This window comes from Candoia aspera, chromosome 7, assembly GCF_035149785.1.
Source record: "Candoia aspera isolate rCanAsp1 chromosome 7, rCanAsp1.hap2, whole genome shotgun sequence".
NCBI lineage: Eukaryota > Metazoa > Chordata > Lepidosauria > Squamata > Boidae > Candoia > Candoia aspera.
The window spans coordinates 61,737,471-61,754,031 of record NC_086159.1 but is presented as its reverse complement, the minus strand read 5'-3'; the positions used below and the strand labels follow the sequence as shown (position 1 = coordinate 61,754,031).

At 40.1% G+C, this 16,561-nt stretch overlaps 1 protein-coding gene across 3 annotated transcripts in view; it reads right to left on the bottom strand.

The window, feature by feature from the left end:
- MAPK11 (mitogen-activated protein kinase 11) overlaps positions 1 to 16,253 on the bottom strand; it is a 36,911-nt gene extending 20,658 nt beyond the window's left edge. The window contains exon 1 of one of the 3 annotated variants that reach the window (XM_063307903.1): positions 16,095 to 16,253. In XM_063307903.1, the coding sequence (XP_063163973.1) occupies positions 16,095 to 16,207 (113 nt within the window). In that variant the 5' untranslated portion in view covers positions 16,208 to 16,253. Of the gene's footprint in view, positions 1 to 3,041; positions 3,309 to 15,710; positions 15,767 to 16,094 lie in introns of those variants that run through there. The other 2 variants (XM_063307905.1, XM_063307904.1) reach the window with 2 other exon arrangements.
- Between the last annotated feature and the right edge of the window lie 308 nt (positions 16,254 to 16,561).

Genomic DNA, 16,561 nt, shown 5'->3' with positions numbered 1-16,561 from the left:
TACTTGGTACAGTAGCCATGAAGGCCTTGGAAAAGATATTCAGATGCCATGATGTGCCTATACCTACAAGGATCAGAATCATGCAAGCCATGGTATTCCCTATGACACTATGTGGAAGCAAAAGTTGGACTTTGGAGAAGCAGGATAGGAAGAGTATTGACGCTTTTGAACTTTGGTGTTGGGGAAGACTCCTGAGAATACCATGGACAGCCAAGAAAACAAACAAATGGATCATTGAACAAATCAACCCAGAGTTCTCACTCAAGGCAAATTAATATGCCTTCAGACACATTATACAAAGATCTAGCTCTCTGGAAAAGGCTCTAATGTTGGGAAGAGTGGAAGAAAGAGAAGAAGCAGATGATCATCAGCAAGGCAGATGGACTAGGTTACAATGGCATTGAATACACTGTTTGGACGACCTGAAAGACCAGGTTAGGGATAAATTGTCATGGATAAAATCTATCTATGTGGTTGCTAGGAGTCAAAAACGACTTGATGGCACATAATCAATCAATCAATCAATCAAAGTTGTACAAGGCAAACATAAACTTAAATCCTTATGCAAGAAAAGGCAACCACTTGAATGTAGCCAGAGGATCCATTTCAGAACCAGACAGCCGCTGGCTGATATAGAGGCAACAGCAAGTCTTCATAAATATTTCCTGAGTTGATCTTGCAAGAACAAAACACCTACAGTAAAGAAAAGAATTGCATTGTTCCCAGGTTCTCCTGTTCAGATTGCATTTTCACAGAACTGTCCTGAATACCTGAATTAAAGCCTACATGTTTTTGATACATGAACCTTAGTTATGCTTTCTTTTGGGGTAGGAGGAAACTGTCTCAAGTTTTATCTTTAATTATTTTGTAACAACAACCTTTGAAAGATTACAAATTTGTATTTTTTTATAATAACAACCCAAAGATTATCCCCAAGTAATACCTCATTCCCATCTGCCATGACAAATATCCAGAGAATCAGTCTCATTAATTTGTATTCCCATCTTCAATGTCTCCAAGTCAAGACTGCCATGGGAGCATCAAGATCTGAATTCTGGGCCCCTGGTGAACAGATCAGAGCCTCTATTCATTAGAGAGTCTGCCACCCTGTCTAGGTATATCAAATGCTAATTATGCCTGCCAAATATTGGTATGCTGTAATGTAATCCTCTAATGTACATCATTAATTAAAATCTACCAATTTACAGTGCTATAAAAGATTGCTTCAGGCACCACTGGCAGTAAACAAGCTTTCAGTATAAATGCACAAGGCTTTGATCATTCAAGTTAACCTTGGGTGATTCAGAATCTGTCTTTCTTTCTTGCAAACAATAATTGCCACTGTAATAGCCCAATACAATCCAAAAGCAAAACAATCAAAACTAAGAATTTTGGTCCTGTGTATATTTGCTCCATCTAAGTGACCCGTCATGCTCAGAACTCAACTACAAATGTTACATATCTTACATATCTTGGCAGAGACTGGTATTTTAAAATTTGAATCTTCTAAGTTAACCACCCAGAGTCCCTCTGGTGGGAGGAGATGTGCGGTGACAAATTTGATAGATAGATAGATAGATAGATAGATAGATAGATAGATAAGTTCTCTTGCTAAAATAAATATTGCTATCCCACCTAGGAAAGGATTTGTAAGTGCTGAACATTTGAGATTTAAGGAAGCATTGTATTGAGTAACTTATCCAACTGATGCAGAAATCCAGGAATTCTATGCTGGAAAGTATATAGGATTGCATGCGGGTGAGTGAGTGTGCTGCCAAAAAAAGAAATAGGTAGTTCCTTCCTATCAGCCTGCTCAGCTTCCTGGTAGATGCAAAGTACGAACCTTCCTTAACAAACAGGATGGAAACTTAGTGAGCTGATGGATCTTTCCGTATTTCTTCTAGTTGAGATAGAACATGCACGCACGCACGCACACACAGAGAAGCTAGCCTGATATAAATAGAGAAGCAGAAAAGCATTTCAGTTCCAAAATGTTTGCACTCAAAATGGATTGTTCCAACAGTCCTGAAAGTCTTTGAAACAGCCCTGTTTTGACTCTTCATTGCAAATCCTGGCAATCTCTCCCACTGTCTTGCTCTAGGTGCTGGAAGGCTAGGTGCATCCTGCTTGAACTTCTTTTGAGTTCAGTTAGAGCAGCAGGCACCAAAGGCAGGAACTTTCCAGGGGTGATCTTTTGTGTAGAGAACTTTCTTCTTAAAGAACTCTATCAGTAACAAGTTTTAAGGGAAATTTAAAGGCTATTTTTTTTCTGAATTGCTTTTCCCCAAATGTTTTTTTAAACGAACACCATAGATGGATAGATAGATACTGTAGATATAGATAGCTGGTTTGACATGTGCTCAGTGTTCTCTAATGAAACTTGATAGATGAGGGAGAAGTTTCCAAAATAAGTAGTAAAGGTTTTGTTTTGTTCTGTTTTGTTTTAGTCCATTTGACTCCTGATGACTTCATGGATGCATCCATTGCTATCTTGAATCTTTATGACATTCCCAAGTGTATCCCATAAAGAAATACAACAAAATTCTGGTTAGTTTATTGCTGTATGGAAAGCTTTCGTTATATTTTTATACTGGCAAACCCTTCCCAAGGTTGTTTTTCAGAGGTACAGTATGTCCTTGAAGTACTTGAATCAAAAGTAGGTAAGGAAAGAAAAATGAAGAACACAAAGAAGAGACTTGGAAACAATTGTATGAAACTAGTTACAGGCAAGTGATTTATTTGTTGAACTTGTTTCCATGAGTTTCTTTTTGCACAGTTCTTCAACCCAAACACTATTTTCACCCTCCCAAACCCTCCTCCTCTTTTTATGTGCCTGGGAATTACAAAACATTTTGCTGATTTGAATATGAATGATGTTCTTAAGCGGGAAAAGTCCCTATGCACTACCCTAGGGATGAAACCAACCAGTGGAACCTAACTATGGAAAGTCTTATCAGGGTTCATGTAGCTGATCGTGGCAAGCTAGAAAACTCAAAGTTTGACTGAGTTCTGTGGAGTTCCCCTCTCAAACACAAAATTACGTTTAATAAAGATTTCATGATAAAGAGCCAACTGCTTAGATGCCTTGTATCTTAATTAATAATCCAATATCTCTCTTGTTTTTGAAAATATCAGCACATGTAGCACCCAGGTGACCTTGTCATAGTTCAGAAGTTGAGCGATGTTGGACCTGGTTAATACTTGGAAGGGAGACTATCAAGGTGCTAAAGTAGACTGGGTGGGGAAAAAAACACTTTATGGAAGAAGGCAAAGGCAAGCCACTTTGATACTTTTCCCAGGAAAACTATGTGGATGCGTCCATGAAGTCATCAGGAGTCAAGCTTGACTAAAACAAATCAAAACAAATCAAAACAAATCAAAACAAAACAAAGCTAAACCTTTACTACTCATTTTGGAAACTTCTCCCTCATCTATCAAGTTTCATTAGAAAGCACTGAGCACATGCTCCAGTTCAAACTGTTATTAGCATATCCTCCCCCAACTAAAGATCAAAGCAAATATTATGACTTCAGTGTTTGCATGCAAGTTTACCATCAGAATTTCAAGGAAATGGCACATTATACCCTTCAAGAAAATTAAATGAACATCAAAATGAAACAGCTTTCATGTATAAAAAGCTGAATAGGAAAAAAGCCTGGTGAAAACTGCCCTGCTTATTCCCATTTGCCATTACCATGGTTTGATTCCTTGGCTTAATATGGGTTAGGGTATGATGTGCTCCCAGACAAGATCTTCCCGTTATTTTGCTCTTGCCCTTGTATAAGAGGCAAAACAAGCCAAGATTGGGAATATCACCATAGCTTTCTCTGAAAGATTCTGCTGTACTCCTATTTTCTTGGAAAACAAATGGAGAATTCACTCATTCTCCATGAAGCATACTTAATGGTGCAGAACAAAAGAGAGAAAAGGTTAGCAAATGGTGGTATGCCCAATCCAGGTGGATCCCAGCTGCCTTCTTCACACCATTCTCTCCAGTATGGGGGGTTGTGTCCAAGCATCTAGAGTGTACAATGTCATAGTAGGCAGTTACAAAACATCAAATTTGTTCAACTTCAGTTTGTAAAAATGGAATTATAATGTGATGATCCAGCAGTTAAAAGGCAAAACACAGACCTTAAAATGATTTTCAGGGCTTGACAGTTGTTACATTTAGTCAACTGTTTGTTTCATAGAAATTTACACTATCTAGAAACAGTTTTCAGTTCACAGTGAACCCTTGCAAGAAAAGCTTTGGTTGCTAACAAGACAGAAAGTAAATTTTTGTGCATCCCAAGAGTTTTGTAAAATGGGGATGGAGGATTTGCTGAGGTGAAGGACAGACACATGAGCATATTAATTCTTTGAACAGATAGTCAAGCTAGAATAATACATTACTCAAGTTCCTGTACTGGAATTCACAAAGATCTGTTTCTATACCTAAGAAACCCAAAGCTTTGATGTCACATTCGCATACATGTTTATCTGATATTGATCGGAGGAAGTGGTATTTTCCTATAATACCAATCTAGCATACCAGAAATGCTCAGAGATGAATGTGAAAATATAGGGTTTTTTAAAAAAAAATGTTTTGACATATGTAGGAAATCTGTGGGGAATTAAAACAGTTTTTAAGTTTTACATAAATTAGTTCTGAATGTACAAATCAGAAATAGGTTGTCAACTGAGACCAGCAATATTCCATCTTTGGTTCCTCTTCCCTGTAACACCCAAGTTCGTAACAAATTCCTGGACTCACAGCTCCTACTGAAGATAAGGTAGCAGCTAATGATTAGGAGGGCCATGGCACAGCTCCATCTTGTGTACCAGTTGAAACCATTACTGAATTAGCAGGTCAGCTCACAGTCATTCATGCCTTGGTCATCTCTCAATTGGACTACGGAATCCACTGTACAGGTCTTCTTCTGAAGACCAGCCAGAAGCTACAGCTAGTTCAGAATACAGTAGCTCAAGCAGCTATGGGTGCCCACTATTACAAGTACTGTATTGGCTCTTAGTTGGCTTCCAAGTACAATTCAAGGTGCCAGTTGTAACTTTAAACCCCTGCATGGCTCAGACTCTGGGTATCTTCAGGGCCACCTTCTCCCACAGGTCTCTGCCTACCCAATAAAATCCAGGAGAAAGGACACTCTCTCAAAGGTTAGACAAGCACCAACTCTAGTAGCATTTAGAGAAGCGGCTACGACCTGGCTGTGTCAGAAAGTCTTTGGGATTGTTATAATGGTGGGTTCTCACCCTGCAATATATTATTTTGTTACGAAGAGTGATATTCCTCAGCGTGACTGAAGTGAAGATTATTATGCTATCGTTTATTTAATTTTCCCACTGTACTGAAGTGTACACTACTTAGAGTTAGCTGCAATTGAAATAGGTTATATGCCTAAGTAAATAAATACATTTTTTAGATGGCAATATTTATGAAATCAATACCATTGAATTTGCTGTATAAAGTTGTATCGGTAGGGCCGTAACTAGGGGCCCAGGTAAGGACAAATGTTAAGAAGCCCTAAAATGATTTCACTTTATTAGCTGCGTAAAGTTTAGCTGAACTAGAGTACCTTACAGAGGAAACCCTTGCTTCCCCCACTGGAAACCATAATGTCCCACCCACATTTTGCACTATGAAACTTGACAAAGTGTAAACATTAAATTTTGCTACTGTTATCCAAAATCATACATTTGGCCAGCATTCTTGTGGAAGGGTAAAGGGTCAATTGCAATTCCCAATCAAAAAGGAAGGCTATTTATTTATTTGTTGGATTTATATCCCATCTTTTTGTTCAGGAGCTCAGCTCATATAATGGAGCTTTTTCACACAAATTCTAGATGCAACACGTATTGAAGAAAGTAGCCCCAACAGTGGCCATCCTTAACCAATCCAAGACACTTTTTAATATCAGAATCTTAATGGAATTAAAATGACCTGAGTCCGATGAATTCATATCTCTAAAGAACTTGCCATATGGAGAACATGGAACCAAGAATCATGGCCCTCCTGACTGAATGGATCCTGCAGAATACTCCTTTTCTGTGCAAAAAGAAAACAGAATTGCTTGCACCCTGTCCCTCCCTGCTTTCATGTCCTTATTTCATAGTGTGTGCAGTGCTCTGGCTGTAGGCAAACCAACCAATGTGGTTCTCATAAGGAATGTCTGTAAGGCTATCAAGCTATTTCTTTTCTTGTAAGACTTCCTAGGGCAGCTGAAACTTAAGAGAGAGACAGTGAAGCAAGGGTTGCTGCAAAGGAAAAAATGGACTACCCACAAGGTCTACAGAGCTGCCAACGTTTCCAAGAAAACAGCATTTTAAAATATTCTGTAGCTGAACTATCCTGTTAAATGCAATCCTTAAGGCAACTCGCTTTGTTTGAAGTGTAGACTTGTACTTGTTTGAGTTTGTCTCTTTCGTAGAATACAAAGCTGTAGGTTCTCCCTGTGCTTCTAATCCTTTCTAATCTTAACTTTTTTCTCCTCAGTCATTTTGTTTCCTTTGGCTATCCCTAAACAGATCAGAGTTAGTGTCAATACTTTGAGTTACTGTAAAGGCTGCTGGCTTATTTGCATAACTTTCAAAGGCTGTTTTTTTTAAGAGTCCACCTTTGGGCTTATTGATGTGAAATATTCAAAAATTAAAACGAGAGTTTGTGCACTTAATAGGTACGGTCTAGCAGCAAAGCCTGTTGTGAATTCTTTTGGCAATTGCTTGGTTTGTTCTTCCCTTATCAGAGATGCATTAACAGCGGGAGAGGCTAATAAAGGCAGGGATTCAATTTGATGTTTCGATTCCTCACGCAAAGTAGAGGAGACCTCTAACAGTGGTTGTTTTTCAGTTTTTGTTTCCTGACCCCCGTTCAAGATATCACAACTGTTAGTGCTAAGGTCAGGGTGGATAGAACTTGCTTTGTAATTATTTTTATTTACAGTTTGCTTATCATGAAGTCATCCATTTTTGCATGCTTTGTTGGTTTGGGTGGAGTCTGTGGCTCTGGGCTTGCATTTCTTGTTCTTCCCCATTGCTTCAGTGGCAACCTATTGTATCTTAAAGGCTTTGTAAGGCTTTAGAGCAGCAATTGTCAACCTTGGTAACTTTAAGATGTGTGAACTTCAACTCCCAGAATTCCCCAGCCAGCTTTGCTTTTTATTTAAAATAAAAAGGTCATGAGGAGCTCAGCAGAGAAGCCACTGCTACATCGCCATCTTAGTTCCAACGTCCTGAGGCTGAACTTGAAATACATCATCTTAGTGCTCCAACGCTGCTGATGTTGTGGTATCAAGGGATTTGGAGCTGGTTTCAAACTGGTGAGGAGTCTTTGCCTGGAAATTCCTTCAGTGTGCAAATTACTCTGAGGGAAAAGCAGCTCTCCAGCATGTCTGGTGGTTCTGTTAGTCAAGATACTTTTAAAACTGAACATATCAATTATTCAGTCTCAGCCTTTGTCATAAATTTAGGAGAGACTCTGAATTTCTATCAGATCGTAATACTTACAGCAAAGATAAGTAACCAGATATTTCTCAGACAATTTGGACTATATTCCCACCCTCCCTTGTCTTCCCATTGGCAATATAGCTAGCAATGATGAGGATAGAAGAAAGTAATGTCCAAAGAACACCTGCAGGTTATCTGACAGGCCCTAACTCTTCTCCCCTTTAGGGAAGCTATTAAGACCTAGCCCTCCTCCCAGGCATTAGGGGCCAGTCACATGAAAGTCACCTTGGTTATTTTGTTTTGTGCTTGGCTGCCATTTATTTTTTATTTATATGCTGTATTATTTACTGTTATATGATGGGTTTTTTTCTTTTTTAAAAATATTTTTAACGCTGTACACCACCCAGAGTCACACTGTTTTAGTGGGGTGCCCTTATGAAATCTTAAAAAATAAATAAATAAGTCATAGGGCAAATCTAAATTTCATCAAAAAGTTTGGGGAACCTTCATCTAGTACCATTTGGATATAGTTCTTACACTCTTCATTTATATGATTAGAGCAATTATTGTAGAGAATACCATGCAAGGCTAGCAGCTTTTATTTATTTATTTATCATACAGTAAATAAAAACCAAACCCCAGCAGTTCAGAATATACAACCAAACAACAAGAATAGAATCACCAGAATTACAAAAATATAGTTTAAACCTCAGAATCAGTATAAAACCTATAAACAGCAACACTATCAAAACAATACAGCATGACATAACCTCAAGTATTCCAATCCAAAGCCTCTTCTTAAGGCAAAGCAGAGGGGGCGCATCTGCACTTCTAAGTGAGTGAAGTTCCACAAAATTGTTGCTGCTACCAAGAAGGCCCTCATCCTAGCAGATATAAACTGTGTCTCCCTCCAGGTTAGCACTCTCAATTAACCCTCCAGGTTAGCATTCTCAGTTAACACTCTGAAGACAACTGGATCTCCTGGTTGTCAAGTGCAGGGGACACTACCCCTTCAGGTAGACAGGCCCAAGCCATTTAGGGATTTATATGTTAAAATAGCATCTTGAATTTAATCCAGAAATCCATGGCCAACCAATGCAGTTTAGCTAAAACAAGTGCCTGGCTACCACATTCTGAATTCACTGCAATTTCTGAATTTCCTTCAGGGCATCCTCATGCAGAGTGCAATACATCTACTTTTATGTAATGACACAAGCTCATTATTCAATTATTACATGCTATGTCTTCTCTGATATATTTGATGAACACATAAGACATATTTATGGACCTTCATCTCTATGTACCAGCCAGACCAAGACATACTGAGGTTTAGACATGATTGTATGTGGTATTTTTTTTACCTCCCTACTCAAGAACTCTTTGTTTTAGGCAATTGTGTTAGGAAGCACCACCTGGCCAACTTCTACTGATCTTTGAAAGCTAGGCAAGGTTGAGCCTAGATAGTACCTGAATGGGAGATCACTAGGAACCCTAGGCAGCAGACCAGATTGGGTCAAAAGAAAAAAGGGAAGAAAGTAGGCAATGGCAAATAACTTACAGTTGCCAAGAAAACAACATGGATATGTCCATGAATTCACCACAACTCATGCTTCATTTGAAGGAGACTTTATCTTTTTTTAAAAGTTCCTTATGTATTAGCTATTAAAATTCCTTTATAAATCATCAATCATATACAGTGAATAATTTGTATGCCATTGGGAAGCAACCTATTGTGCAATGTGATACTACATTTCCACTTCCATCATTACACCCACAAAAATGACCCTGGCATTTTCACTATGTGAATGCTTTTCCAAGTGCTCTATTGGCACTTGAAAAAAAAAATTAGGTGGAATTATGAAAGCAAAACACTTTGTGGATAACAATGAACAATTCATAACTCAAGACCTATTTTAGTTTCCTGAGAAATCAAGCATTATTATGGCATACTGAGATCTAGATAGGCAGGTATTTTCTCTTACCTTTGCAAAACTTTTCTTCTATTCCAGTGTTTAAAAACCAGCAGGAGAGAAAAGAGAAAATGATCTCTGAAGCACCAAAGATCGGCTCACTAAAAGCAAGGTACTGCAGCAAACATGATATCAAACAAAGAAAAGCAATCATAGCTTATATGGGATTTTGGATATACTGTAATGTAAGGCCAGAGAAGAGTTCCATATTATCCCATCTCTCACAGAACACCTAGCCTTTGTCATATGGTCAAAGAACAATTTGGGGTTCATGAAAGTGTAGTTGATCTACTTCTGCCCTACATAGAGAAACCATTATGATTCTACAGTGTAGCTGTATCTAATACTTAGTCTTAAACTTGCCATTTAAGGCCATTTGCGATGTACCAGACTTCCAAAAAAGAACAGTACTTCTATTCAGCAAAGTAGAAAAATGAAATGTGGAACATTACACATAGCAAATCACATCTATTTCACAAGAAATGTTCATGCTTCCTGACAGGTGTATGTGCAACAAATTAAGTGTATGACAATCAATGATCTTTTCTACTCAGACAATGGTCCCTTTCAAGGTAGTTAACAAACACATAGCAGAACATACTACCCCCACTTGAAAAACTGAACAACAAAGTCTGGAGATGAGTTAGAATTTTCTCTGTGGTCGTACAATCCCTAATCACAAAAATAATTCTAACTGAGTTCAAAGTGTCTCCAAAACTACAACCAAGGATCAGTCACTAATCAAATTTGAACCACATATAAGCAATAAACCCTGTTATACTAATTAGGGACAACACTATATTAACCTCACCCATAGGCTGCATATTGTTCAAAAATTGCATGAATTCGTATTAAAAAGATTATTAAAGCCGGGAACAAATTATTATTGATGGATGTATTTTACCACCCAAAGAACTTGCCTGAGCTATCAGAACCTTTAATCTGAAATAAATGTCAGAGAAGTGAGGGACTAGGAAGCTTATGGACTGCCAATGATAGAACACAACTTCTGGTCATCTTTCAGGGGGCTGAGGGCCATAGACATAAATCTCCCTGTGTCCTTGCAGAAAGCCTGATAAATGAGGAACTGAGAGAAGACCACGCTTCATGTCTGAGGAAAGATTTGAATCCAGCTTCTAACCCAGTATTTTCTGCCTAAGACCCTGGACCTGTCTCCCCCACTTTGGTTTTGTTCATATTTGCAGAAGTCATCTGGATTCTAGCCACTAATACAGATTCTGAATGGATATGTATGGGTTTTAGGATCACTACACAAATCCATTGTCATTTATTACATTTAGGAGTTTCAAATTCTACCTCAAAAACAGCCGGCCTGGTAAGGTGGTTACATGTTGGACTAGAAGTAAGGAGATGTAGGTTCTAGCCCTCTCTTAGGCATGAAAGCCACATGGCTGGCCTTGGGCTAGTCATTCCTTTTCAGTCCAAATCAGCATCAGCTGATAAACAAAACCCACCTCATCATGTGTTGAGTAGCTTCACTGCAAAAACTAAGTGAGCACACTGCAAAAATAAGTGGACCCTGTAAGCATGAAGGATAGATGCTAAGAAAAATAACGTTCCATTTCAAGTGATGTGCATTAGACATAAAATGGCAGAAGGCACATTAGCAAGATGGAAACTAGAAGGGGGACTGCAGTCTAGAAGCATTTCAAAACAACAATTGCTCCAGAGAACAAAAAAAGCTGTCTGAGGTTGAAACTTCCAAAGAGAAATAGAATAATACATGATTTTGATAACAGAGAAGTCTGGATCTCTAATTAGCTGCTTCAAATAGCAACCCTTTTACATGCAACTGAGAATCAGATATATTTTAAAGCACAATGAAGAGCTGAATGTAAGTGGAAAGTTTGCGTAATCTCTGAGCAGTACAGATTGGTTCAGAAGAAAGTACTTCTCTACAGCATGAAGAGTCTCTCAAAGTCCTTAATAATGGATAAACTTCTCTGTGAAACAACCCAAATTGGTTCAATTAAGGGATCAGAATAAGATAATCTATTGTTGCAAGGAAGGCTTCAGTTTTGTAAAATAATTGTATTGTCACTTATAGCTTATGGGTTCTGCATCTTACTTCAAATGGATATTGTTTCAAGGGACAGCTTTGCCTATTTTTACATGAGTCATCTCTCTTGTAAATCAGTTTTACCAAGGTCCACATGTTATACAAACTTTATGAAGTTGGCAATCATAAGCCAACCAGCCAGCAAACTAACCTAAAGCAGCCAATATAGGATAGAAAACACAGTAATTCTTGTTGGAACTTTTACCAATAGAATCTAAAGCAGTTGTAGGAATAATTCTCCATATTGACACACTGCTACACTAGCTTCTCAGAAATTAAATCATACTTCTGATTTGTGCAATGACTCTGCAAAGTCACTGGCATAAAATGGAAAGGAAGAAAAAAATCAATGTTTCGGCAACTGGACCATCTGCAAATACACTTTGTTTTCTTATGATTGTATAGCATTTCTTCTAACACTGTCCAGAGTGATTTTAAAAAATGCCCAAAGCTGCAGATCACTCAATAGCATTGGATGTGGGTAAATGTGCTTAAGAAATTTGTTATCACAATGAGATCATTTTCTCTTCTAAACAATGAGAATATACTTCATTGACAAATGTTTTGTAGGGTTCAAAGGTTCAGTTCTTTGTAGGGTGGTACAAAGAAGACATCTGAATGTCTTTTCCAGTGAGCTAGTCTCAGGGAAGCTGAGCTTAACTGAGTTAAATCTGAATATAGATAAGTGTATCAAGATGAAGAAAAGACATCTTTCTTCTCTATTCTGTATTGGTCAGACTGCACCTAGAATACCATGTCCAGTTCTGGATATCCCATTTTGGGAAAGACACAGACAAACTGGAGCATGTCCCAAAAAGAACATTCAAGGTAATAAAGAGGCTTTGGTGTGTTTAGTCTGCAGAACAGAAAACTCTACCTTCTCCCTCCCATGGGGATGATGTGCCCCTATCCACTTTGTGATCCTCAGCCCTCAACATGTTCTTGTATCCCCCCAAATTGTCCAACTCTGACCTTAATACTGACGTTAAGCCTCAATATTCAGATATTATTTGCATCAATTTAAAAAAAAATTGCCCAATCCTGCTTTGGAATGATTTTTTTGGATTATTCGATTTGCCATGGACTTTTATCCTGGATAATTTAGGATGTCTCTCTCCCCAGAGGCTTTGAAACAGCCAGTAAAGTTCTCTTTTTTTATTGTTATATGTCTATTTTGTTTTACTATTACATGGTTACGTTTCTCAGAAATAATGCATCTCTAATTTCATACCTCCACTGATTAATCAATTAAAGCACAAGCTGTTCACTGCTAAAGCTCTGCTTTTTGCCTGAAAGATATAGAATGCAGATGCCATCTGAATGAATAATGGGGTTTTCTGCCACATCCTACCAGACAGCCAGACCTTTCAGCTTTCATTATCCTTCCATCCATGTGATCAAATTATCCTTTTACTTGAAACTCCTTGAAAATCATTCTGATTTAATTCAGTACATGTATATCCTCCCTTCCCATGGTGGCACAAAGAGCACTCTCTCCTTCAATCTTCCTCCCAATCATAACCGTTCAAGGAAGACTGGGCTGAAAGATAATGGTTGGTCCAAAGTTTCCCAGTCAGCTTCATTAATTGTATGTGGATTTGAACCTGCCTTTCCCAGGTTCTAGTCCAACTCCTTAACCTTTACACCATACTGACTCTCAGGGATTGGCCATGTTGCATACTACAATGCAGTGTAGAGGAAGCGTTTACAAGGGACATGCAACAGATCCCACTAACTACTGAGGTGAAAAGATGTGCCTGACTGAATGAGTAATGGCTAAAGATCTCCTTGCACTCAACTCAGCCCTTGGTGACCACACAGACACATCACTGTAGATTTCTTGGTAAGAATGCAGAAGTGGTTTGCTGTTGCCTTCTCAGCAAATATACCAACAGAGTGACTTGAATAATGCCAGCAACAATTATATCAAAAGCAACACTTGGCAGTTATGGAATACATTTCAAGTGCTCAAAGGACTGTTCAGGAAGGTTCGCCAAAGCTTAGTAAAAGTGTAAGAGAGCTACCACCTCTCTTATGGGCTGACCTGTCCAGCCCATGTTTCCAACAATGGTCAGCCAAATCCCCTGGGAATTTCTGAAGCAAGACATGAAGATACCTACCATTGGCCATTTTATATTCCTAGCACTTGGTATAATTATATTATATTCCTAGCACATGGAAGATCCATTTCATTGGTTTATCAAATAGCTGTTGATAAACCAATGTTCCAACAATGTCCTATTTGTCTTCTAAAACTAACTTAGCTCATACCAATCAATGCATCCTGTGACAAGTTCCAAATATTTATAACAAAAACTTGTGAACTTGACACTAATGCTGCTCAATTTATATGAGACAAAGTTCTGCCTATTCAGGTCATTCATCATATTTATGTTTTTATATTTACAAATCTCCCCACAATAAACTATATATATTATACACAATGAGCTTTTATCATATATCCACTAAAGATAACTCTTCCGGATAATTACAGAACCTCATTAGGGTACAGCTGAGGGCACATCTTCTCTTTGGCCCCCTATACCTCTCTTTGCACTTCATTACACTGAATCGTATTTGCTGTTTTTCTGGTCATCCACCCAGCTTGGAGAGATCTGTCTGCAGTTTTTGGCCAGCTGCTTTAGATTTCAGTTTAGAATTACTTGGTGACATCCACAAACTTGGCTACCTTACTGCTCAGGCAAACTACAAACATATTTTAGTAAGTTAAGCAGCACCAGCTCTAATACAAACTCTATAAACTCCTTTCATGATGAAAATTTGTCCATTTACTCCCCAACTTACTTCTGACTGCACAAAACAAACAAACAAAGCTATCGTGGCGTCTTTTTCCTACATTACGTGTATATTCTATCTTTTTTCCATACAGCCATCCCAGGTTTAATTTCCCCAACTGCTTTCTCATCTAGATTCTGTCCAGAGATCTGTTTAAACATGGCCCTTTAGCCTTAGGCTTAATTATACAAACAGTAACAACATAAACCTTGATGCATATTTTTTAATTACTTGAATGCAGTAACAGTTAACCCAAAGCCACTCCACCTGATAGGTACCAATCACGTGATATATAAAGGGGAAGGATAACAATTGTTTGAAATATGATCCTTTTCTAGAGAAGTGGGGTTGCTCATTGCTCTAGGTTGCCTTTCTGTAAGGCTGGTGCATAACCCAATCCTACTGCTTCCAGGTTCTGAAACAGCACTTCAGATTTGATCACAATAGCTGCAGGAAGGAAAGTATCACCCTGCCAGTCCCATTCATGGATGCAGTTCAGTGCAGAGAGAGGGGAGGCCTTTAAAAATAGCCTGGGGAAACCTCTTTCAGTAGCTGGCGTGGTCTGGGGTTACCCTTAGCAACCTGTGAAGAATTCCAAGCTGAATTGCATTGTGCATCTGCTCCAAAGCCCAGTGGGGGCAGGGAAGAGACAGGAATCTGAACACAAACCCACTGGGCTGCACAATTTAGAGCAACAAGCACGACGAACAAAGCCCATTACACTGCATACCTTTTGCACACCACCTACCCATCCACATACTCTCAGGATCTGCATACACCTGCTCCAGACAAAAGATGATCAACTCTGTCCAGCATGTCTGCCTGAAAAGGTCCAGAGACTAACACATTTATTCAAAGCTCAGCTCCATCTGCCTCATTCCTTGCAGTGCTCTTTCAAGAGCATTTTCAAGTGGCTGTTTTGATCTCCTGATCTCCCCAAAGTAATTATTTATAAACACAAAGTATGGCCAAGTTGTATGCATTGATACTCCCCCCCCCCCCGCATTCCAAATATTTTCCTCCCCTTTTGGCCTATTGCTTCCTGCAAGCCATCAGCTATAGAATAAACACTCATTATTTTTATGTCCAACGCTCCTCCAAGCACAACAGTCATGGACCATCAACGGGTCCTTCTTACACATGTCTAGGCCTACAACCCAGGATGCGGCATCTAAGCGGACCTTCTGTCCCCCCCAATTCCCCACCTGCATCAATCTGGTTGCTGAGCTAACCCACCTGCCGCTTTGCACAGCTACACAGCGACCCACACAGCTAACCGAATGGCTTGGGTTCGCAAACGAAGCGAAGCCACCCAAATGCACACATTGCTCACAACCTCTCCCTCAGGCACAGAGCCTAGCCAAAATTAGAACTGGAGCTTGGCCTGTTGTGTGAACGCGAGCACCAGGTTCGCAACTGACCTGGTTACTCCTGAGGTGGGGACACAAGGCGGCCCTGCTGCACGCCGGTAGCTACGGTTCCCACCCCCACCCCCACCCCCACCCCCACCATTATTATTCCACGCCAGCAACCGGGGTCCCTTCAAATGTCACCAGAGCTTTGCACGGCTGTGGGTGTTCCCATTGTGCGCATCCCCGATCTCCACACACGCCCAGCGCAGGACAGGCCGGGCGGGGGTGGTATTTTCGCGAGTCAAGCCGCTGTTCCGCATTGTTAGCTCCTAAATGTGGGGGGGGGCTTTACTCTGAGCCTTTCCTTGGGGATCCTCTTCTCCCCTCCCCGCTATAGCGATGCCCGCAGGAGCATCCTGGCACCTGCCCGCTGCCTCCCCCTCCAGCACCTACCACACGGAGCCGTAAGCCCCCGAGCCCACCGGGGTCAAGTGCTGATAGCGCTGGGGAACCTCCCACACGGTTTTATTCAAGTCCTGCTTATAGAAGCCGCCTCGCTCAGACATTTTCCGGAGCCGGCGGCGGCAGCAGCGACAGCGACTGAGTTACAGCTGGAAGTGGAAGAGCAAAACTGAGCCGGCGGGGAGGAGACCGAGGGAGGGGAGGAGGCCAAGAGACGACGCTGAGGAGGAGGAGGCGGGAGCGAAAGGAGTTGAATGGAGAGGCTGAGGAGAGGTAGGGAGAAGGGAAACCGATCTGGAATCGATTCGAGGGAGAAAGATTTCCCTTTCCGATCTGAATCCTGGGCATTCGTCGACCGGGCTCAGCGCCTGGTCTTAGTCACTGAAGAAAAAAGTTTGCCCCTTGCAACACTACTTTGCTTCCCCCAGGCTGGGTCTTCCTTCCACGTGTTTCCGACT